General features: G+C 41.2%; 1 protein-coding gene across 1 annotated transcript in view; it reads left to right on the top strand.

Annotated features, from left to right (window-relative positions):
• Positions 1-23413, top strand: part of sti (citron rho-interacting kinase sticky) — a 421549-nt gene that overhangs the window by 151150 nt on the left and 246986 nt on the right. The window contains exon 14 of the mRNA XM_080286239.1: positions 18751-18867. Coding sequence (XP_080142365.1) covers positions 18751-18867 — 117 coding nt within the window. The remainder of the gene's footprint in view (positions 1-18750; positions 18868-23413) is intronic.

Here is a 23413-nt window from a genome sequence, read left to right on the forward strand (position 1 = left end):
ACCTTTAGATTCCGTTTCTTACACACTCTCCCAAACTCATCCACCAAGCCTTGCAGCTCTCCTTCGTCTTCACTTAACAACACAGTATCATCTGCAAACAACAGTACAGGGAATTTCCAAACACTGCCCTTTCTCATTAGGGCCACTCCAACATCCACTGCCCTACCTTGTACCTCTTTTATAACCCCATCCATGTACAAATTGACTTGAAATTGCTAGTCAAAAAAACGTTAGTTGCGGAGCCCTACTGTAACTTACACATCTCACTCTCACTTTTAACCATCCATCCATCCATTATCCAATCCCACGTTGCCCCAAGAGGAGCGTAGGAGCCCGGGACCAGGCAAGTTGGTCCTGACACTTAAGACGAGTGATGAGGAGCGTAGGAGTCCAGGGCGAGACACGTTGGTCCTGACATTTAAGACAAGAGTGACCAGCCTCACTCATCCCTGAGTGGTATTATGTGAGCAATAAACCCCAACCACCTCTTGGATATAAACTGGCTCAATCTGATTGGAGCACTGTAATTACCCGCTAAACCACCAGGTGCCAAAATTTGGTTATATGGTTACCACCCAGCATAGTAAATGGTTTCCATAGTAAATGGTTTCCTAATGGACCCAGGATCGAATCCCGGCTGGGGCAGGGAACAGTTTAAGGATTTGAATTTCCTAAAAGCAGACTTTCCTGATCTACCAGATGATCCGCCGACATGTCGTAAAAATACCCCCGCTAATACCAATACACCAGTCCTGTATGAGACAGCCCTAGCATGTATTCAATATGGACGTTGGGTGTTAGCGCCGAAGTGGTGACATGTGGAGGTGTAGGAGGACTACTGGGCCTTGGGATAGGCAACTGCCCCCAAGAAATAGGCCCTGAGCCTTTGCCCAGAGTCGGACACACACACACACACACACACACACACACACACACACACACACACACACACACACACACACACACACACACACACACAAAAAGGAAACCATTTGGCTTGTCACTCAGTGTCGAGTCACCCACAGGGAGAACGAAAAGGAAAGAATGAAGGAAAGAAAGAAGAGGGAGTGTAAAGTCACCTGTAGGCAGAAGGATTAGGAAAGGACGAAGGGAAGAAAGACAGAAGAGGATGGACGGAAAGGAGGAGGGAGGAGAGGAAAGGGCAGACATCTGAGAGTAGTACTACATCAAGTGAGTGGATGGTGAGTACCCTCACCTACTACAATAACAAAATATTCTCAGTGTGTGCAGCTCCTTCTGTGGAATATAATAAAATGTTTACAAAATTATGTTTGCTGGTGATCCCAACCTGTCTCTTTTGTGTTTTGTTGCTACGTAGCTATGGTCTGTCTATTTTATGAAGAGCATTTGGGTGTTGCCCCTCTTGGGGAGTCCCCGTCCCACAGTGTTGCCATACTTTGTACTGGGCAACTTAATCGGATTAGAGAAAAGGCGCAAATGACAACTCTCTCTTCCAGCACACCACTCTCTCTCTCTCTCTCTCTCTCTGTCTCTCTCTCTGCATATAGAAATTGGATTTTTTGTAGATTTCTTTCTATAAAAAGTCTATACGGTTTTATGAATTATTAAAATTTGGGGAAAAGCCTCTTGACTGACTCTCTCTCTCTCTCTCTCTCTCTCTAACATTTTTTTTTATTATGACTGTGATTTTCTCCTTAAAGTCTGATGTTTTATTTGTGGTTTATAATTATGATTTATTTTCCACACCACCTCTTGTTGCGCTCCTATTCAATTTCCACCACGTTCCCTCCCTCCTTCCCTCCGTCTTGACTTTTCTCTCTTATCTCTGGCCTCTCCAACCTCCCTCCCTCATTGTCTGCCTATCCCCCTTATCTCCATTCCCTTTCCCTCCTCTCTCTCTCTCTGTTACTGCCTGTCTGTCAACATTGTCTTTCTTATGAATGTGATACTTTCCTTAAAGTATGATGTTTTATTTGTTCTTTATAATTTTGACTTTTTTTTTCCACACCACCTTTGAGGTAAAAGTCAAGGTGTGTGTTTTTTTTAATAGAGGTTTTCCCCAGGAGGCCTAATCAACAGCTTTTGAGGGAACAATTATAGGTCCTCTGTTTGTCTTCTCTTCTAAAAAATACTTATTTACGTTGTAAATAAGTTCTTTTTCTCTACTGTGGAGCACACGAGAGCGAGTAGGAGGAGTAAGAGCATCCATCTCAGGTGGTGGCCAGAGTGGAAATTACCTGGATTAACACGGTCACTCTACTCTTACAAGCGTGGCAACGTTGCTTTCCAACATTTGCCAAATGTTGTGATATTTATAAAAAGTCATTGTTATTATTAGAAAAAAAGAGAGATTTATAACATTATATAGTCTTATTAGAGAATTAAATATATATATATATGTACTGTAAATAAACTTCATTTAGAAGTAGTAAATAGCTGACATGAGACAGAGAGGTGTGCACGTTTGGCAGAGAGGCGGCCCAGGAAATTCCCAAGAGGGACAACGCCTAAACGCGCTTCATAAAATAGACTGACCATAGTTGCATGCTTTCGGCTCTACACGTTCCATCTACACATCTCACTCTCACATTTAATAAATAGCAAAATATTCTTAGTACCTGTTACTCCTTCTGTGGATAATAATAGAATGTTTATATAAATATGCACGCTGGTGGTGCCAGCCTGTTTCCTGTGTGTTACACAGCTACATAGCTCGTTACCTACTTTTGTCTCTACTCATTTCCATCTGCTCATCTAACTCACTTTTAATAAATAACAGTATTCTTAGTGCCTGTAGCTGAAGAAGTATTTAGTGCAGATGAGACAAGCCTATAGTGGAATAGTACAAGGTCTGTCCAAGAGTAAACCGAACTTTTTAACCCTCCGTGGCCGACCATGAGGAATTTGTCACACCCACTGGCCGACCAAGGGGCCAATTTTTTTTTTTTTTTTTTTTAAGTGGCATATTGAAGAGAAACATCTGGTGTCTGGTGCACCTGGCAGTGCAATTTTTAGCTTCCTAAACCCATCCTGTGCTTCACAATGAAATGTGAAAAGTTTTACCAAATGACTGCATACATTCAGGTGAAAACTTTGTAGAGGAGTGAAAAAAAATCGCACTAAGAAATATCCTTATTTTCACCTCTGAAAAATTTCATCGGTGCTGAAATGGTTAGAAATGACTAGATATGTGTATTACAAACAAAATCAGTACATAATATGGGAGATTTCATAAAAAAAAATAATAATAATTACAGTATTGTGATTTTTTTTTCATTTTTTTATGTTTTTTGTGTTTATGTAAGTATCAAGTTATTTTGGTTGTCTGGGTGGTTTAGTTTGTGTTCAGAGTGAGATGAGAGATGATATTTTTAGACGCTAACCAGATAAGGGTCCTCCTTTGTGTGAACAGGCCGAACCACAGCATCAAAAGTTCAGTACAACTCATGATTAGCACCTCGCTTGAGGGAATTAGTGTGAAGGAAAGGGATGGTGCTACATCCATATATTCACCATAAGAACACCCCATATATTGCTGAAATGCTTGTGCAAAGCAAGAAATATGTAAAGTAAACAAATTCAGTACATCTGTACTAATAAATAGAAATACTGTACTGCATCATAAGTATGAATGTTTTTCCTTTTTTTTTTTTTTTCCTGTTTGTTTATGATGTTTATTCCAGTATGGACTTGTTTTTTTCTTACTATGGGTAGGCTAATTTGTGTGGAAAGTGAGAATAAGGATGCTATTTTTACTCTGTTTCTGCTGTGTGTGTAAAGGGCAAACCATCTTGGCCAAGATTCGATACGATCCGAGATTAGCATCTCAAACGAGGGAATTAGTGTGAAGGGAAGGGAAGGGAAGGTTTTATATCCATTTATTCACCATGAGAACACCTGAGATGTTGCTGAAATGCATTGACAAAAAGAAATATGTAAAATGAACAAATTCAGTTCTGAATTCAAATTCTGAAGATGCATCATGTTGTCACAACATTTGTTCCATGTCTGCATACAAATGAGCAAAAAGAGAACTGTGTCACAGTCAGTCAGGAGCTGTTTGATTGTTTGAATGCTAATGAAAACTTTCTGGAAAAGGCCATAACAGGCGATGAAACCTGGGTGTAATGCTATGGTGTCGAAACAAAAAAGGTTAATTGTTGTTGTCAGTTGGAACATCATACCGTGACCAAAAAAAACACGTCACGAGTCGCTCAAATGAGATGATGTTGATTTTTTTTTTTTTACTGAAAGAGTATCGTTCATCATGAGTTTGTTCCATGTGGTCAGACAGTCGGTAAAGAGTTTTATTTGGGAGTCCTAAAGTGTTTGAGGGAGGCAGTGCAAAGGAAGAGGCTTGAGGCATGGACATACAAGGCCTGGATGCTGCACCATGACAGTGCACCTGCTCACATATTGTCCCATATCTGTGACTCTTTGGCAAAGCACAAGGTGACTTCCTCATGCCACCCTACTCTCCTGATTTTGCCCCTGCTGCCCCCCCTCCTCCCCCAGTTGAAATTCATCCTGAAAGGTTGCTGATTTCAGACGATAGAAGAGATAGAAGAAAATTTGCCAAGTTCACTAAACGCACATTCATTCAAGCACGTGTACCTTGATGACTAAGTGATGTGGCGAGTTGCGGGCTAGTGTTAGATTGAAGATAAAAGTCGCTGCCACACAGCACTTCCATTGCGATCACACTTTACCTGCTAGTTGGTGCAATATATAAAGTTTGGTTTCTTTTTGGACAGACTTCTTATGCATAAAGGAATCTATCTATCTATCTATTGCCAGACGCCTCAATCCCGTATGGGGTGGCCACAAACAAATTGCCTCCAAGTCTCCCTGTCCCCCGCCATTTCACTACCCTGCTCCCAACTCACACCCCCCTCTCTCATATACCTCTCCACCCCATCCCTCCATCTCATCCTTGGCCTCCCCCTCCCTCTTCCCCCCTCCACCTCACTCACATGCACTCTCTTCGTCAGTCTTTCACCCTCCATCCTCTCCACATGGCCAAACCACCTCAGTGTGTTCCTCATAACGCTCCCTATCACATCCACCTCAACACTACAACGTTCCTTTATATCCTCATTCGTCAGCCTATCTCTCCATGTGACTCCACAGGCTCCTCTTAAATAACTCATTTCCACTGCTCTCACTCTTGACTTGTGTCCTTCCAACAACATCCAAGCTTCACTTCCGTACGTTAGAGTTGGTATCACAATACACTGTACTGTCATGTAGTAACTTTTTCACTTCCATGCTCACTTCCCTGTTTCTTATCACTGCTTTCAAAGAACCAGCAACCTTTCTTCCCTGCTGTACCCTTTCAAGCACTTCACCCTCTAAACCTCCATCCTTACTCATCACACTACCCAAGTACTTAAACGTACTCACATTTTCCAATTCCTCACCATCCAACCTCGCTGTACATTCACTGACTTCACCTCTCTCAAGGACCATCACTTTACTCTTCCCTACATTCACCTTCAGATTCCGTTTCTTACACACACTCCCAAACTCATCCACCAAGCCTTGCAGCTCCCCTTTGTCTTCACTCAACAACACAGTATCATCTGCAAACAACAGTACAGGGAGTTTCCAAACACTATCCTCTCTCACCAGGGCCACTCCAACATCCACTACCCTACCTTGTACCTCTTTTATTACCCCATCCATGTACAGATTGAACAACCATGGAGACATGACACATCCCTGTTTCAACCCAACTTTCAAAGAGAAAAATTCACTTAGTTCACCATCCACATGCACTGCAGCCTTCGCACTATCGTACGTACTCTTCACAGCATTCAACAACTTCCCATCTACTCCATTAAGATAACATAGAGTGACTGCATAAGAATTATTTAATGATTATATGAAGGCATCCATTTGAAAAGCGACATTGACGGGATTTACATATCAGTGGCATCTTAAGAGCGTATACTTCATTGATAATGAGGGAAACCTTTGGAAGTACTGTATCCTGAACCTTTGAATAATGCACTGGTATCTGTTACCCACGGCTTGTGGTCACATGATGACCTGATGTCAATAATATTTACTGGAAGGGGCTTACAACACCTAGCAAGGGAACAACGGTTTACTGCATAGGATGGCCTAGCAGATGCGATTGCTTGCCTATGGTTGATGGGTCTGCTATACCAAACATACCTGGGTTACTCTTCTACTACTAAGATTACAACTACAGCTACTACCACGACTATGACATTGTTATGACCGAGTAGCACTATAACTATGCCTACTGCTACTACTACTACTGTACTACTAGTACTCCTACTCCTCCTACTACTACTACTACAGGAGCTGTTACTGCCACTATTATTATAGGTACAGCTCTTACTACTACTACTACTACTACTACTACTATGACTATTACTGCTACTGTAATACTAATACTACTTGTTAAGTGCTCTTTTATTCCTATTGAATTCATCTAATAGCATCTAAAATAGAATTCAAATTACATTTTGCACTGAGGGGATTTATCATTAATTTTCTAAAAAATTTGTGTTGTTCACTGGTTACCTGTTATGATATTCAGTATGCATCTATCAGTGGCCAGTTGCGTACCAAGCGATCCAAGGTGGCCTCATTGAATAATGTCTCTGTATTCTCACAGACTGCAGAACTCTCCTTACCAGATTATTTCTACATAGGGCATATTAATATTTTCATTTGTTATTTTTGAAAATTATGTCAGAAAAAATATTAAAGTGAAAATGTCCGCAGTCAATTGCTAAATACAGTAAGAGGAGCTAGATTGGCCCTTAGGCCCATAAATATTCCCAGCCTCTCTGTCATGACCACTTATCACTTCCTCCTTTCATAACTAGCCACCCTCCCTTATGTAGTACTCCATTCCTTGTTGTGGTAATCCTCATTGATACTGTAATTAATTCTTTAGTATTACTGGTATTCACTGGGTAACTTTTGTTATAATTTATGGACTTTTGTACTTTCTCTTTCTCTGTTGCTTGATTTTACTTCACTCCATATTTTAGAAGGGTTTTAGTGCTGGGATGGTGATGGTGGTGGTGGTGTTGGTGATCGTGCAAGGTGTGCTAGCTGTTGTGGTCTGGTATGTTAAAACACAATCACTGGAAGGAGTACAAGTCTTATACATGTCAAGTATGAGTGAGCGATGCCAAAGAGGGTATCCAGTCACCAAATGATTTAACAAAATCTTCTAAATATTGGCAGTGTTTTAATATCTCAAGAAGGGAGTGCAGGGTGTAAAATTGTGTCATGCTGTCAGTGCATGCTTAGTGAGTTTTATTTCCTTGGATAGTCTGCGTTAGTAAAACTGAATTATGATGAGGAATGTTTTTAAGATTTCAGTAGTGTGGGAATATTCTAGGGATTTTTGTTTATAGGTTATATATTCGAGTGCTTTTGTTCTCGATCATATTTACTTCTTTGTAAGTATGGAGAATTAGGTTAACCTAGACTGATGAATATACCATGCTGTTGTATTGTGTTAAATTTATACAGTTTTATCAAATTCATACAGTATTTTGCAAGTCTGATGTGGTCATATGGAGAGAATGGATATACCGTAGTTAGGGCAGTGCTACTAGTATATGTGAGCGAGTTTAAAGATGGTAGGAGGTGTGGTACACCAAGAAAATTGGACATAGGTATAGAAAATGAATGTTTGAGAAAGTGAGGTATGTACATGGTGAAGCTGAAGAAATGATGAGGAATAAAAAATTTTAAACTTTGTACTGTTAGGTAATGAAATGACTTTATATAACATATGTATATAATATATATATATATATATATATATATATATATATATATATATATATATATATATTATATATATATATATATCTATATATATATATATATATATATATATATATATATATATATTATATATATATATATATCTATCTATCTATCTATTGCCAGACGCCTCAATCCCGTTTGGGGTGGCCACAAACAAATCGCCTCCAAGTCGCCCTGTCCCCCGCCATTTCACTGCCCTGCTCCCAACTCACACCCTCCTCTCATATACCTCTCCACCCCATCCTTCCAGCTCATCCTTGGCCTCCCCTCCCTCTTCCCCCTCCACCTCACTCACATACACTCTCTTCGTCAGTCTTTCACCCTCCATCCTCTCCACATGGCCAAACCATCTCAGTGTGTTCCTCATAACGCTTCCTATCACATCCACATCCACACCACAACGCTCCTTTATATCCTCATTCGTCAGCCTGTCTCTCCACGTGACTCCACAGGCTCCTCTTAAATAGCTCATTTCCACTGCTCTCACTCTTGACTTGTGTCCTTCCAACAATGTCCGTACGTTAGAGTTGGTATCACAATACTGTCATGTAGTAACTTTTTCACTTCCATGCTCACTTCCCTGTTTCTTATCACTGCTTTCAAGGAACCAGCAACCTTTCTTCCCTGCTGTACCCTCTCAAGCACTTCACCCTCTAAACCTCCATCCTTACTCATCACACTACCCAAATACTTAAACATACTCACATTTTCCAATTCCTCACCATCCAACCTCGCTGTACATTCACTAACTTCACCTCTCTCAAAGACCATCACTTTACTCTTCCCTACATTCACCTTTAGGTTCCGTTTCTTACACACTCTCTCAAACTCATCCACCAAGCCTTGCAGCTCTCCTTCGTCTTCACTCAACAACACAGTATCATCTGCAAACAACAGTACAGGGAGTTTCCAAACACTATCCTCTCTCACCAGGGCCACTCCAACATCCACTACCCTACCTTGTACCTCTTTTATTACCCCATCCATGTACAGATTGAACAACCATGGAGACATGACACATCCCTGTTTCAAACCAACTTTCAAAGAGAAAAATTCACTTAGTTCACCATCCACACGCACTGCAGCCTTCGCACCATATATATATATATATATATATATATATATATATATATATATATATATATAGTATATATGTAGATATATTATATATATATATGTATATATACATATATCTACAGTAATCCCTATACTATCCGGATGCCCACTTTCCGGACACCCCACTTACTGGACATTGTGGACCTGGACCTTCAGAACCCAAAAAAAAAAAAAAAAAAAAAAAAAAAAAAAAAAAAAAACCCCACTTGTAATTTGAAATTGCCGCATGGCGCCGAGCAGCAGTTTACACCATGGCTTCTTCACCCCTTCCTTCCTCCTCCCCCCCCTCCCCTGTCAGGGTTGCCATTTGGTATTTTTCATTACCAAACGTGGGCCAATTTGGTAATGAAAAATTTGTTTGGTAATGAATCAGAATAATGCATTACCAAATGGATTTTTCACATGCATGAGGATACACAGGATGGAGATGGTGGATTGTCTGCTTTCTCTGATTAATGTGCTAGCCTACATAGCGTGAAAACAATCAACATGCTGTTAATTATAAGGAGAGTGATTACATGTATTTCTACTTATATACATAATTCTGTCTATCAGTCTATCTATCATCCAATCCTACATTGCCCCATGAGGAGCGTAGGAGCCCGGGGCTAGGCAGTTGGTCCTGACATTTAAGATGAGAGTGACCAGCCTCACTCAACCCTGAGTGGCATTACACGAGTAATCAGCCTCAACCATCCCGTGGATATAAACCTTCACCGGCTCAATCCGATTGGAGCGCAGTAATTACCCACTAAACCACCAGGTGCCAAAATTTGGTTATATGGTTACCACCCTGCGAAGTAAATGGTTTCCTGGTGTACAGGAAACCATTTGGCTTGTCACTTAGTGTAGAGTCACCCACAGGCTGAAGGAAGAGAAAAGAATGAAGGAAAGAAAGACAGAAGAGGAAATATAAAGTTGCCCATAGGCAGAAGGACAAGGAAAGAATGAATGAAAGGAAGACAGAGGAGGATGGAAGGAAAGAGGAATGGAGGAGAGGAAAGGGCAGACACCCGAGAGCAGCACTACATCGAGTGAGTGGATGGTGAGCGCCCCCACCTACCACAATGTATACATAATTAATGAAGAATAAATGCTAGCTTTACGAATTTGGTAATGAAAAGTTAAATTTGGTGATGACAATTGAGGAATATGGTAATGTGGCTTTTGCGTTCTGGCAACTCTGTTTCCCCGTCACCAACACTTAACAGTTACTGCTTAACTTCGATCGCGAGTGGATGCCTATCAGTGTGGATGCCACACGTGCTTGTTTTTTTTGTGAATAAACAGTGAATAAACTGCAATACCTCGCCAGTAGACCACGCGGGTATTTACGGTGTTGTGCAGTGTTAAGAAATTAGAATTTAGAGTGCAAAGGTTTAACTGTGGAGTGCAAACTGGTGGTTGAAACTGGCGTGGTACAATTAACAGTGTGTAGTGTTAAACAATTATAACTCACAGTGCAAAGAATTACTGTAAGTGCAGCACAACACTGGAGTACTGCTCGTGGTTCAAGAGTATTTTCACCACTGCCAAAGCCTTAAGAAGGTGGTCATAGACGTTCTGTAAGTACCCTGGCTGAGGTACAGTCACTTCAAATTCCTGATTCTTTGGTTCCTTTTCATTTATTTCATGCTTTATGTCCATTATTGGTGTGAATTGGGTCTTAAATAGGTTTAAATAGGTGCTATGTATGTCCGGAAGGGAGTTATTTAGGTGGCTTTCAAAGTTAGGCTGGGTTAGGGACCTTAAGTACCAGTCCAGCAGGCAGGTGCCCACTTTCCAGATGGGACCACTTTCCAGACATGCCTTTGGCCCTATTATATCGAATCACTGTATAAATATATATATATATACAGTATAATCCCAGTTAACCGGGCGGCTTGGGGAATTTACCTTCCTGGTTACAGATTTTTCCCGTAGTTCTGATATTCAAATCAATACAAAGGTGATAATTATCACAGCAGTAAATACAATTCAGGTACTCACCACTCACATCAGGGGGCACAGTAAGAGATTCCACCTGAAATATTGCCTTGTAAACACACACCATGGTCATAATGCACGTGCATGCAATGCCTTGCAGTACTGCAAAATGAACGAGTCCATTCTGTTAACTACCGAATAATTTCTTGTATGTACTGTACTCATAAATGTGGAAAACTAAAGAAATAAAATCATGAATATTTATTGGTAAATTATCACGACACCTGTGCCCCCACATCAGCTTTGTTTACGGTCCCGGCCCCGACTGACCGCCACTGTTTTGCACCATTCTGTTAACTACCGAAGTATTCGTTGTATGTACTGTACTCATAAAGTGGAAAAATAAAGAAATAAAATCTTGAACATTTATTGGTGAACTGATGTTAAGACTGCACTGTAGAATTATCACACCTGTGCCTCCTCACAAGCTTTGTTTACGGTCCCGGCCCCGACTGACCTCCACCATTCCACCCTTCACGCGCCGCCAATCAGCTGTTTTGCACAAAATAAAATACATGATGTACATGTGAAGCGCAAGCATATATATTTTTTTTCTTCCAACAAAGTAAACCTTCATTCCCATTAACATTTTTTTTTTTTTCATCTCTGCCAGCACACATGCGTTCTAAGATGAATTTATGTGGTGCAAGTTAGAGTTGGTCCATTAGGAAGAAAAACACCGGCGTTTGCTGATTTGCTCTCTCCCGAGATGTCTGGTTTACAAATTCCATGCCTGTCTTTGGAATGATTTAACCATCCAACACTGAAATCACATTCGACTTCTGTATTCATTTTACTGTGAAACTCTCTTGCTTTTTCTTGTATAAGAGGACCAGAAATAGGTGCCCCCCTAGATCTTTCTAAGCAAAACCACTCGAACGATGAAGAGTATGCTTTTATTCAATGGACTTACTTGTTTTGCTTTTCATGAAAAATTCATTGAGCTTGGATGCTTGGGCCTTGATATCATAAATCGTTGGCTTTCCTACATTATATTCGGTCATCAATGTTTTATAATGTTTGCCTTTTTCAAGTCTATTGCATATGTCCAGCTTCTGTTTCAAGGTAAGCACGACACGCTTACGTTTAGTTTGCTCTTTAGGCATTTTGGAGTGTTGAAATTACTGTCCATCAGAGCAACACAACAGCAAGAGAGCTTGTTTACTGTCTGGTGGTAAAAAGCAGACTGGTGATTTGTGGAAATTGTGGAGGGTGTGGAGGATGACTGAATTCAAGTATGGGAAAGAGGGAAGAGGAGGGCTGGTTAAGAGGATTTACTAGGGATTTACATTAGCCAGAAATGCCTTCACCTCGCTTAGTCCGACTTCACCCAGCCTCGCGTGACACGATAAAATGGCGGTTTGGCGGTCCATTCAAAATGGCACACAGTTATAACTTACTGACATTTTTACCAGCCCTTGAATTTTCCCGTTTTTCTGAGTATTCCGTTTGTCTGGATACCGGATAGCAGAGATTCTACTGTGTATATATATATATATATATATATATATATATATATATATATATATATATGTGGTAGGTGGTGGCGACCATCATCCACTCACTTGATGTAGTGCTGCCTACTTCTTCCGTAGCCTGTATCATTCTTTTTCTGTGCCTGTCCTCCTCTCTTCTTATTTCTCTCATCTTTCCTGTCACTTCTTATTGCTCTTCTTTCCTTTACAGGTGGCTTTACATTGAGTGACAAGCCTAATGGTTTCCTGTAAGCCAAGAAACCATTTACAACGCTGGGTGGTAACCATATAACCAAACCATACGTTCTCCCTACGTGTCAACAAGTGGGTTGGTGGAGGGTTAGTGTCCCTCCTCGTAAAACAACTAACTCAAAGTCAAATGGCCACCCCTTACGGGATTATGGCGTCTGGTGGTAGATAGATAGAGCGAGGAGGGACAACAAATTTAGGGTGGGGAGCGGCGGGAGGTGGGGTAGCGGAGTAAGGAGGGACAGCAGCAGACGACGAGTGATGCATAGATGAAGTGAGGCAGTGTGTTGTTACTGTTTGTGAACTACTTACTGTAATGAAAATGTTGCTTTTACTGTAGTGTTTTTATGACCTACTAATGCATTAATAATGTTGAGGAACTTTCACAATGCCGTGAATGAAGCAAAATTGAAAGAGAATCCACGTAAAAAACGAAAACAGTATGTACAGTATTTGGAGAGAAGTAAACAACGCTTCGGCCGAACTAGGGCTCAGATGTTGTTTATTTCTCCCCAGATATACTGTTTTTGTTTTTTACGTGGCTTTTCCTTCAAATTAATATTGTTACTTTTAAGTTTAGAGTAGCATAACTCCTCAAATGGGTAGGCTTTCCCAGAGTCCAGGAACGTAACCCCCAATATTACCATTGTTTCTTATGGGAAAATTATGTTTAAAAAAATGCGTTTTTAACAAACTCGATCTCTCCAGGAACCTAACCCTCGCGTTATTTGAGATGTTACTGTATATATAATGTAGCAGCCGTGGCTCAGTGGGTTAGTGCGCTCCTCTCTGACCGAAGGGTCAGAGGATCGAATCCACCCAAGGGTCATTGGAAGACATCAGGAAGGGCATCCGGTCATAAAATGCTACACGCTCGAGTCCAAAAAGTCCTCTACCCAGGGGCAACGCCTTAGCCCTTCGGGGATACCTGGCGTAAAACCAAATTGTTTTATTTTTATTGTTTATATAAATATATAATATACTATAGCAATAGGTGTGTGTGTGTGTGTGTGTGTGTGTGTGTGTGTGTGTGTGTTTTGGGCAGCCGAAACTACTCATACAAATTACACCAAAATTGGCACAAAAATCGCAAGAAATTCGCTGATGTGAAAAAACTTGATTCCAGCACTATTGAAAAACTTTTACAATATTTAACGAGTGATCAAATTTTGACCAAAAAACGCTGCTCCAGGTGCCCGGCATAGGATCTCCATAGAATTTTTTGGCCAGAGGTTTAGCTGAAATATATTATAGCAGTGCGAAAGCCTTCTGCAGGAGCAAGTGCGAGGGGCCCAAAGGGCCCATGAGCACTTGTATAGAGAGAGAGAGAGAGAGAGAGAGGGGAACCTCTGTGGTACAGTAGTAAAGTGTGCATTTTCGTACACTGAAGAACAAGGGTTTGCGCCCCGCCAGGGTAATAAACTTTGGGAGCGTTCTTCTGGTCACCTACTGTTTGGCAGACAAAAGGGGTGCTGTGGTTGAACCAGCTATAAGGTATGTTTGCACCTAGTTGGCTTGCGTGGGCCAATTACACTTGGTTCACAGACTACTCACACATCCAAGGCCACTCCAACAGTACAGTTACACTTACAAGCACTTCTCACCCTGCACACAGTCTTTCGATCGAGTCTGGCATAAATCTTTAATTTCCAAACTGCCCTCTTATGGTTTCTATCCTTCATCTGTTCCTTCATCTATAGCTTCGTTTCTGGTTGTTCTATAGCCGCTGTTGTAGACGGCCATCGTTCTTCTTCTAGATCTATCATCAGTGGTGTTCCTCAGGGCTCTGTCCTATCACCAACTCTCTTCTTTTTATTCATCAATGACCTTAAGCTGTACATCTAACCCTATCCACTCGTATGTTGATGATTCCACTCCTCACCTTTCCATTTGGTTCCCACAATGTCTGTCTCAGCACTTACTTCAACAAACAAGAGATGAGGCTATGGCACATTTAATGTCTGACTTGGCTTATATCTCTGTGCGGGGTAAAAATAATATTGTTGTTTTTAATGCATCAGAAACTCAGTTTTTACACCCATCAACCCATCACAATCTTCCACAGGAGTACCCACTCGTTTTCGTTTTCATTTTTGAAGGCTCCAACATGCTTGCATGTGTCGGCCTTGGTCACTTAATGGTGGCTCTCCATGCTACACGATCTATTGCAGCCTCCCTGTTCAGTCCCTTAACCCTGAGGTCACACTTAATGACCTCGTCCCATGTCTTTCTCGGTCTACACCTCATAACCCCACCCCCAGTTTTAACACCTCTCACCTTCTGCACCCAATTATCATCCCCCATCCTCTCCACATGCCCAAACCATCTCAATGTACCTCTCTTCATCACAACACCAGTACACTCCAGTCCCATCCTACCTGTCAATTCTTCCATTGTAACCTTCCCCCCCAGACCTTGCACGCAGGGACGCACTGCACATCCACCTAATCATTGTCATTTCTGTATGTCTGAGCTGGTGAATATCCTCCTCCTTTACTGCCCAGGTCTCACTACCATACAGCATTGCACTCCTAACGCATGCTGCATACGAAGACCTCTTAGCACATAGGGAGAGTCCTCTCAGTGTCAGGAAAGGCAACAGCTCCCTGAACTTCTATTGTTTCATAGTATCCAGCTCAATCTTGCATCATCCTTGAACATGCTTGGCGTTTCATTCACTTGGGACTTATCTTGGAAAGATCATGTTGCATCTCTTGTAAAATCTGCTTCCAAGAGATTAGGTGTGCTAGGCTGACTCCATACCTTCTTTACCCCTGCACAGTTGTTGACCTTATACATAGGTTTTATTCGCCCGTTTAGAGTACAACTCTCATTTGTGGGGAGGCTCCCCACATACAGGTCTTCTCAATAGGGTAGAGTCAAAGGCTTTTCGTCTTATCAACTCTTCTCCTCTTCCTGGCTCCCAGCAACCTCTGTCTCTTTGCCAGATCGTTACTTCCATGGTCACTGCTCCTCTGAACTGTCTGCTTGCATCCCTCCACCTCTATGACTGGTGCTAGCAACAAATTCTCATCTCTTTTCTGTCCAGCTCTCTAATGCAAGAGTTAACCGTTACTCCCGGTCCTTCATTTATGCAACAGGTCAACTCTGGAACTGTTTCCCTCTGTCTGTAGTTCCTACTTCCTATGATTTCCAGTCTTTCAAACGCAGTGTGTCCAGGCATCTCAAAATGAACGGATCTTGAATTTGGCCCTCTTTTGTTTTGTTTTTGTTTTTTCTTGGACGGAACGGTTTGTGGGCTTCTGGCCTTTGGTTCCTTCATTCTTGCATTTAAAAAAAAAGAAAAAGTCTCACTCTCCATCCTCTCCACATGGCCAAATGTCCATTAGGTGGGACATAAACATCCACATGAGAAAGTTTTATCATTTCATCAAGTACTAGGTTTTATTTCCTTGGAATGAGAGAGAACATGTTGAAGTGTGGGCATGTCTTATTATAAAGGCATTATCTTTTGTAGTTTAGTAATAACATGGTTAAGTTTCAGGTTATTTGTCTGATCACCCTCCTCCCCATATGAAATTTTTATTTTCTTCACAGGCCAGTTTTAACTGGACGAGAGAGAGCTCGTACTATATTAAAGTATGGATATGGCAGTTTTTAGGTTTATAGCTACCATAGGAGCCAGGGTAAGTATTTCAGGATTCAAATTTTAGGAAGGACCATATATAACAAGAGTATGAAAAGTACTAGGTGTAGGAGCTTCAGGGCCCTTTAGCTCAGTAGTTCTCAAACTTTTTGGCCCACAACACTCCAATATTGTAGGCAGAGACTTGCAGCCCTGACACCCTCCCTCCCTCCCCCTGTGTGCATGGATTTACACATCTATTGGTTTATCAGCATAAGTGTGATACTTACTGTGCATTTTTTTTTTTTTTTTTTTTTTTTTTTTTTTAACTGGGCTTTATGTGTTGTGGTCAAGCACTTTCCAGAATGGAGTGCCTGGTGAAGCATATCATGAGTGATCAAGCATTAATCATCTTGGTATATCCAGACACTTCTTCAACTGATCTGTCTGAGGGGATTCATCATTGGATTTGTTATGCCCCTAATTTGAATTACAAATAGGTAGCGTTTCAGAGGTAATGTTGCTTCAGGGATATTTTTATTATTAGATCCCTTCTCCTTGTTTGTTAACCTAAGGACTAGTCATCTTTCTATGTTACAGATATAGTGCAACAAGAGTGCAAAATTGTGCACTTACTGATCACAGAGATCCAATAGATTTTAAACTGTCACTAACGATTCATGTGCCTCTTGCACCGTGTTACCTTGAGCAAATGCCACTTTTAGTATAGTGGACGGCAAGGACCATGTTCTGGTATCACACACTCACTTTAAAGCGTAGGTTCTGACATTTAAACATCTATTGCTCTCAGATATCAAGGAAAAAACATGCTAAACTTTGGAAATACAGAATTATTTGATGAACTGGTTATGTAGTTTCCTGAGTCTGCCAACCCGGTCATGTGTGCCTAAGGAGTTTATCAGAAGTAATGAGTGAGTGAGAGTGATGCTGATGATGAGGTTGTGGGAGGGAGAGTCCGGGAGAATTCTCAGTCTTAAACAGTGTTCGCCTACATATATTTGGTCAGGTTTTTCATGTGACTCTTCCCTTTATCATAAGCAGATATTTATATGATAATACGTGAGTAGAATATCAGATGTTGTTGAGTAACCTACCAAAAGTACATTTTGTAGAGAAACTAATAGCTTCCATCAATACTCATATACATTTAAGTTTCAGAGGCGAATTATGCACAAAGTTACCAATGACTGTTTTATAGTCTGATGTGTTATTAATTTAGGATATTGTATGCATGCTGGTTTAAGAACAGATCACAGTCACTGAATTGCACATTATTCTTATATGCAGGAAGGAAGCCAGCTCCTTGATTAAAAAATGGCCAAAGATACTCTAATACTTTTCACTTGCTAGATATCATTTTGTGACCCCTGAAAATCATCTAGTGATCCCTCCAAGAGTTGGGGCCCCCAGTTTGAGAACTCCAGCTTTAGTCAATGTCCAGGGTGTGGTGTGGTGTATGTGGGAGGGTGATTTTGCATGCTATCGTGTGTTGTGGTGTGTGGCTTTCCTAAAATCACTAAGTTTACAGGAGAGAGCCTTGTTTAAAAATCTTTTGGGAAAGACAGATGACCGAACTGCTCCTAATTTGGCTGCTGTATGTGAAAACACAGCATGAATAAGGGGATTAGATGAAGAAGAGGAGTAGCTGAAGAAAGGTTCTAGATTCCTCCACATTATCTGTATCGTCATTAGTTACCAATTTGGTGAAAATTTTTTGCAGAAAAATCAGTATTTAGCTTGACTCATGACATGTGTCGCATTTTCTCACTGGGCATTGAGTGATGTAAATTGCAGTGCTTGGATTAAGGGTCAAAATAATCTGTCTGTCTGTAGCTAGACACCATAATCCCTTAAAGGGTGGCCATTTGACTTTGAGTTAGCAGTTTTACGGGGAGGGGTGCAAACCTTCTGCCAACCCACTTGTTGACATGCAGGGAACACATTATAGGTTCGTTATATGGGTACTACCCAGCATTGTAAAAGGTTTCCTGGCTTACAGGAAACCATTAGGCTTGTCACTTAGTGTAAAGCTACTTGAAAAGGAAAGAAGAGTAATAAAAGTGACAGGAAAGATAGGAAAAATGAGAAGAGAGGAGGGCAAACAGAAAAAAGAATGATAAAGATGAAGGAAGAGGTAGGCAGCACTACAGCAAGTGAGTGGATGATGGTCACCACCATCTACCACCTACCACCAAAGTAATAATGGTGATAATAATTCATAGGTATTCAGTATTAAAATTTTTTTGTACAAAGCTGTCATACTTTTGTGGTTTAATTTTCCTCTCTCACATCCAGCCCACCCAGTTTAGTAGTGTAAAATATGATGATGATGATGGTTATTCTTCCCTTCAGGTAAAAAAAATTCATGGAAGTGAAGTAGGCATAAGAAGAAACATTGCATTTCTATCCATATTTCTGAATACAACTCACCCCGTTGACTTTTGTTTGGGAAATAGTATGTAGGTGGTGATTGTGATTTTAATGTACTTTTTCCTGTGTTGTTGGAGCTAGAATGCCATCAAGAAAGCTGCAGAGGTGGAGGCTGAACTCCGCAAAACTATTGAGGAGAAAGAAAAGGAGCTGAAGAATCATGAGCTGGACGTGGAGAAGCAGAGATCTGAACATCAGGTAAGGGTGTAAAAATGTTTCATAAGTCAAATTGTTGTAGCATAAAGTTGTTTGATTTTGTGTGTATGTGTGTGTGTGTGTGTGTGTGTGTGTGTGTGTGTGTTTGTGTTTTTACCTAATTGTGATATACTGGAAATGAGCTACGCCCATGGGGCCCCGTGTCTGTTTCTCAATAAGTTAGATTTAGCTTTAAACTCGTTTAAGTTTTTAGACTGGACGATCTCTGTCCAGGCTATTCCACAGGTCTATACATCTATAAGGAAAACTATATTTCTTGATATCCATCAAGCAGCTTGGCTTCTTCAGTTTCATTCCGTGTCCTTTTGTTATTCTCCTATCCCCTACAAACAGATCTTCTCCGTCAATTTTATCTACTCCCATCATGGTCCTGAACACTGCAATCATGTCGCCCCTCTTTCTCCTTTCCTGTAAGGAAGGCAAATCCAGCTTTTCTAGCCTCTCTCTATGACAGAACTGCCAGACTGGAGACCATCTTGGTTGCTGTTCTTTGTATTCTCACAATCTTGTTTATATCTTTCTTTTTGTGTGGGGACCACACTACTGCTGCATATTCTAACCTGGGGCGGATCATGGCCACTATCAGTTTTTTCATCATCTCATCCATATAATGAAATGCTGCTCCTGTTTTAGTCAAGAGTTTATATGTCTCTCTAACTGTCTTGTTAATAAATTTTTCAGGTGACAAACTATCCTGGACCAGCACTCCCAAATCTTTCTCTTCTCTAGCTTTTGTGATTGGTTCATTACCCATCAGATAATTCAGTGATGGCCTCTTGGTACTTTTACCCATTTCCAATATTTTACATTTCTTTGCGTTTAATTTCATTTCCCACATCTGGCTCCAGTCGTGTATCCCATCCAGATCCTCCTGCAGCATTTTACAATCCTCCTTAACCTCTACCATCCTCAGGACTTTTGCATCATGAGCAAACAGACTTGCATAATTGTTCACTCCATCTACTGTATCATTTACATAAATTAGGAACATTACTGGCACCAACACCGAGCCGTGTGGGACTCCACTTGTTACTTCCCTTCATCCATACATCCTATCCGTTATTACTGTCCTCATTTGTCTGTGTCTCAGAAAGTCTCTCATCCACTCCAGGAGGTTTCCCTTCAGTCCTCCTATATGCTCTAGTTTCCACAATAGTCTCTTGTGGGGTACCTTGTCGAAGGCCTTCTCCAAATCTGAATACACACAGTCCACACAACCATCTCTCTCCTGTAGCACGTCCATTGCTCTTGAGTAAAAGCTCGACAAGTTGGAAACACATGACCTTCCACTTCTGAATCCAAACTGACTATCAGCCAAAATATTCATCTCTTCCTGATATTTCATCTATCTATCTTTCAGGATTCTCTCGCACGATTTTGCAACCATGCTGGTTAGGGACACTGGTCTGTTATTCAGGGGTTCTTCCCTGTTTCCTCCCTTATAAATTGGTACCACATTTGCCCTCTTCGATTCTTGAGGCACTTTCCCCTCCGCCAGAGAACTCACAATTAAACCGTGAATCGTATCCACCAGTTGTTCTCTACATTCCTTCAGTACCCAATTAGAGAGTCCATCTGGTCCTGGGGCTTTCCTTACATCTTGAGTTTCCAGTAATTTATACACTTCCTGTACTTCCACTTTTATATCTTTTATCACCACATTTCTCATCACACCCTCCCCTTCCACAAACTCACTTTCATTGGTGAAAACTGACTGGAAACGTTTGTTCATTATTTCTGCTTGCATTTCCGCATCTTTATAGACCTCTCCATCTAGTTTCAGTTTAGTGATTCCTTCCTTTTGTTTCAATTTGCCATTGACAGATCTATAAAACAGTTTGGGTTCATCATTATATTTGTCTGTTATACTTTTTTCAAAGTTCCCTTCTTCCTCTCTACGTATCCTTGTATATTCACTTCTAGTTCTTTTATATTCTTCCTTTGTTCTGTTATTACCTCTCTTCCTTCAGTTGTTCCACACCATGTCCACCTCTTTTTTTGCTATCATACACCTTTTATTAAACCACTCCTTTTTCCTGTTTTCTTTCCCCCTTACTCTTGGCACATATTTTTCCACTCCCAAATTCTAGAGGTCTAGAAAGATTTCCCACTTCCTCTGTATCTCTCTTGTTTCTCTGAATTTTCTCCAATCCGCATTTTTGAAAAATTGTCTCAATCCTGTAAAGTTTGCTTTCCCAAAGTTGTATCTTCCCTGCCTATAAAAATCATCTCTTGGCACTGCGTTCTCTATTATTGTCTGGAACTCAATGACCACATGATCACTTTTTCCTATAGGACAAAGATATTTCAAGGATTTTGTTACATCGGGGTCTATGGTTAGAAGTAAATCTAATCTTGCTGGTGTGTCCTTACTTCGGAACCTTGTCTCTTTTTGGACCCACTGCATCATCACATTGTTCATTGATATATTTAACAATATAGTTCCCCACAAATCTTCACCACCTCCCGAGTCACACTCTTCCCAGTTCACCTCTTTACAATTAAAGTCCCCCATTAAAATTATATTGTTGCTTTTCTCAATCCATCCATCCATCCATCCATCCATTGCCAGACGCCATGTATCCCAAACGGGGTGGCCAAGGGCTTAGAGTTAATTTTTTTACAGGGAGGGGCACTAATCCTCCACCAACCCCACTTGACACGTACTTTCTGTAAATAATTAGCCATGTCTGGCAACTTCTCCTGGTATTCATCATCATTCCATGCTTTTGTTTTAGGGGGAACATATACTACTGCCATATCTCTCTTACTATTCTCTCCAGTTTCTAATTTCATATTTATCACTTCAGCCCTTCCCTCTCCCATTTCCACAGTGTCTGCATTTATGTTGTTCTTCACTGCTATCATCACTCCTTCTCCCATTTTTTCTTTTCTGTCTCTTCTCCACAGTTTGTATTTATCATCTCCCATATGTGTGTTTGTTTGTGTGTGAGAGAGAGAGAGGGAGTAGTGTTAATGAAGCGTTACAGTTTTAACTTCTGGGCAGTGGCACACCTGTCAGAATGGATGTCTGTGGTGTGGGAGTTTTGAGAGAACTTGACCATTTTCACTTCAGGACTTTTCATAGAAATACTTGGTATGTACAGTAGTGCAGGAGTAGACTGTAGTACCAGTCAAGCAGGGCAGTACTCCCAAGGTGGATGGAAAGCTGGTGGCAGGGAGAGCTGGAACTCCTGTTTCATCAGCCCTCGGGACCAGTTCCTGACCATCCCCCCTTTGCTGAACTTTTTCAGTGTTTCAGTACCACAGAGTATTCCAGCATACTCTCCAATACAAGTTTCTCTGTAAACACCAAATTACATGCACATTACACAGCACACTTCTTATTCAAAATTAACCAAAAATGGCGTCCTCTAACCAAGCCTTGGAATCCCCAGGGGGTGGGGCATAAATGCCCCCTTCATCCTCCCCTCTCCCAGTAATGACTTGGCAAGATGCTTGGAATCACTGTCTGACTCATTTCTTCATTTCTGGAACATTCGCAGCCTTTCCTCTAACTTTCTTTCTGTTGAGCACCACCTCTCCTCCTCTAAACTTCACCTTCTCTTCCTAACTGAGACTCAGCTGTCTGAAGCAAGCGATAAACCATTTTCTGTATCCTCGTACTTTCTCTGTACTCATTTCAAAGCCAAAGGTGGCTGTTGCCTATATGTACGCAATGATTTATCTTGCTTTTGTGTTCCCGAACTTGATTCTTCTGAATTCTTTACTCTCTGTCTTTGGCTTTCCTGTCGTCTGTCAGTCTGTCTATCTATCTATAGCCCAGCACCCTAATCCCGCAAAGGGTGACCGCAGACAAAACGTCTCTGTCACCCACCATTTGGTTGCCCTCCCCCCAACTCTTCCCCCTCCCTCATATACCTCTCAACTTCATCCCTCCACAACATCCTCGGTCTCCTCCTTCCTCTCCCTCCTTCCACTTCACCTAGCGACATACACACTCTTAGTCAGTCTTTCATTTTCCATTCTCTCCACATGTCCTTACCACCTCAGTGTATTTCTCCTAATTTTCTCAGTCACATCCACATCCACCACACAACATTCTTTCTCTTCTTCATTCATCAACCTGTCCTTCCATGTCACTCCACTTGCTCCTTTCATATAACTCGTTTCCACTGCTCTCACTCTTGACTCGTTCTCCTCTAGCAAGGTCCATGCCTCGCATCCATATGCCAGGGTAGGGATCACAATACTGTACTATCATGCAGTGACTTCTTAACTTCCATTTTCACCTCCCTATTATTTATCACTGTTTCAGTGAACCAACAACCTTCCTTCCCTGCCGTAACCTTTCAAGCACTTCATCCCCCAAACCTCCATCCTTACTCATCACACTACCCAAGTACGTGAATGTTCTCACATTCTCCACATCCTCACCATCGAACCTCACTTTGCATTCTGTGACTTCCTTCCTCTCAAACTCCATAACTTTACTCTTATTTTCATTAACTTTCAGATTCCTCTTCATACACACTGTCCCAAATTCATTCACCAAACCTTACTCCCA

Source organism: Coenobita brevimanus, chromosome 110 (assembly GCF_032717465.1).
Source record: "Coenobita brevimanus isolate Jiangsu-jjx chromosome 110, ASM3271746v2, whole genome shotgun sequence".
Lineage (NCBI taxonomy): Eukaryota > Metazoa > Arthropoda > Malacostraca > Decapoda > Coenobitidae > Coenobita > Coenobita brevimanus.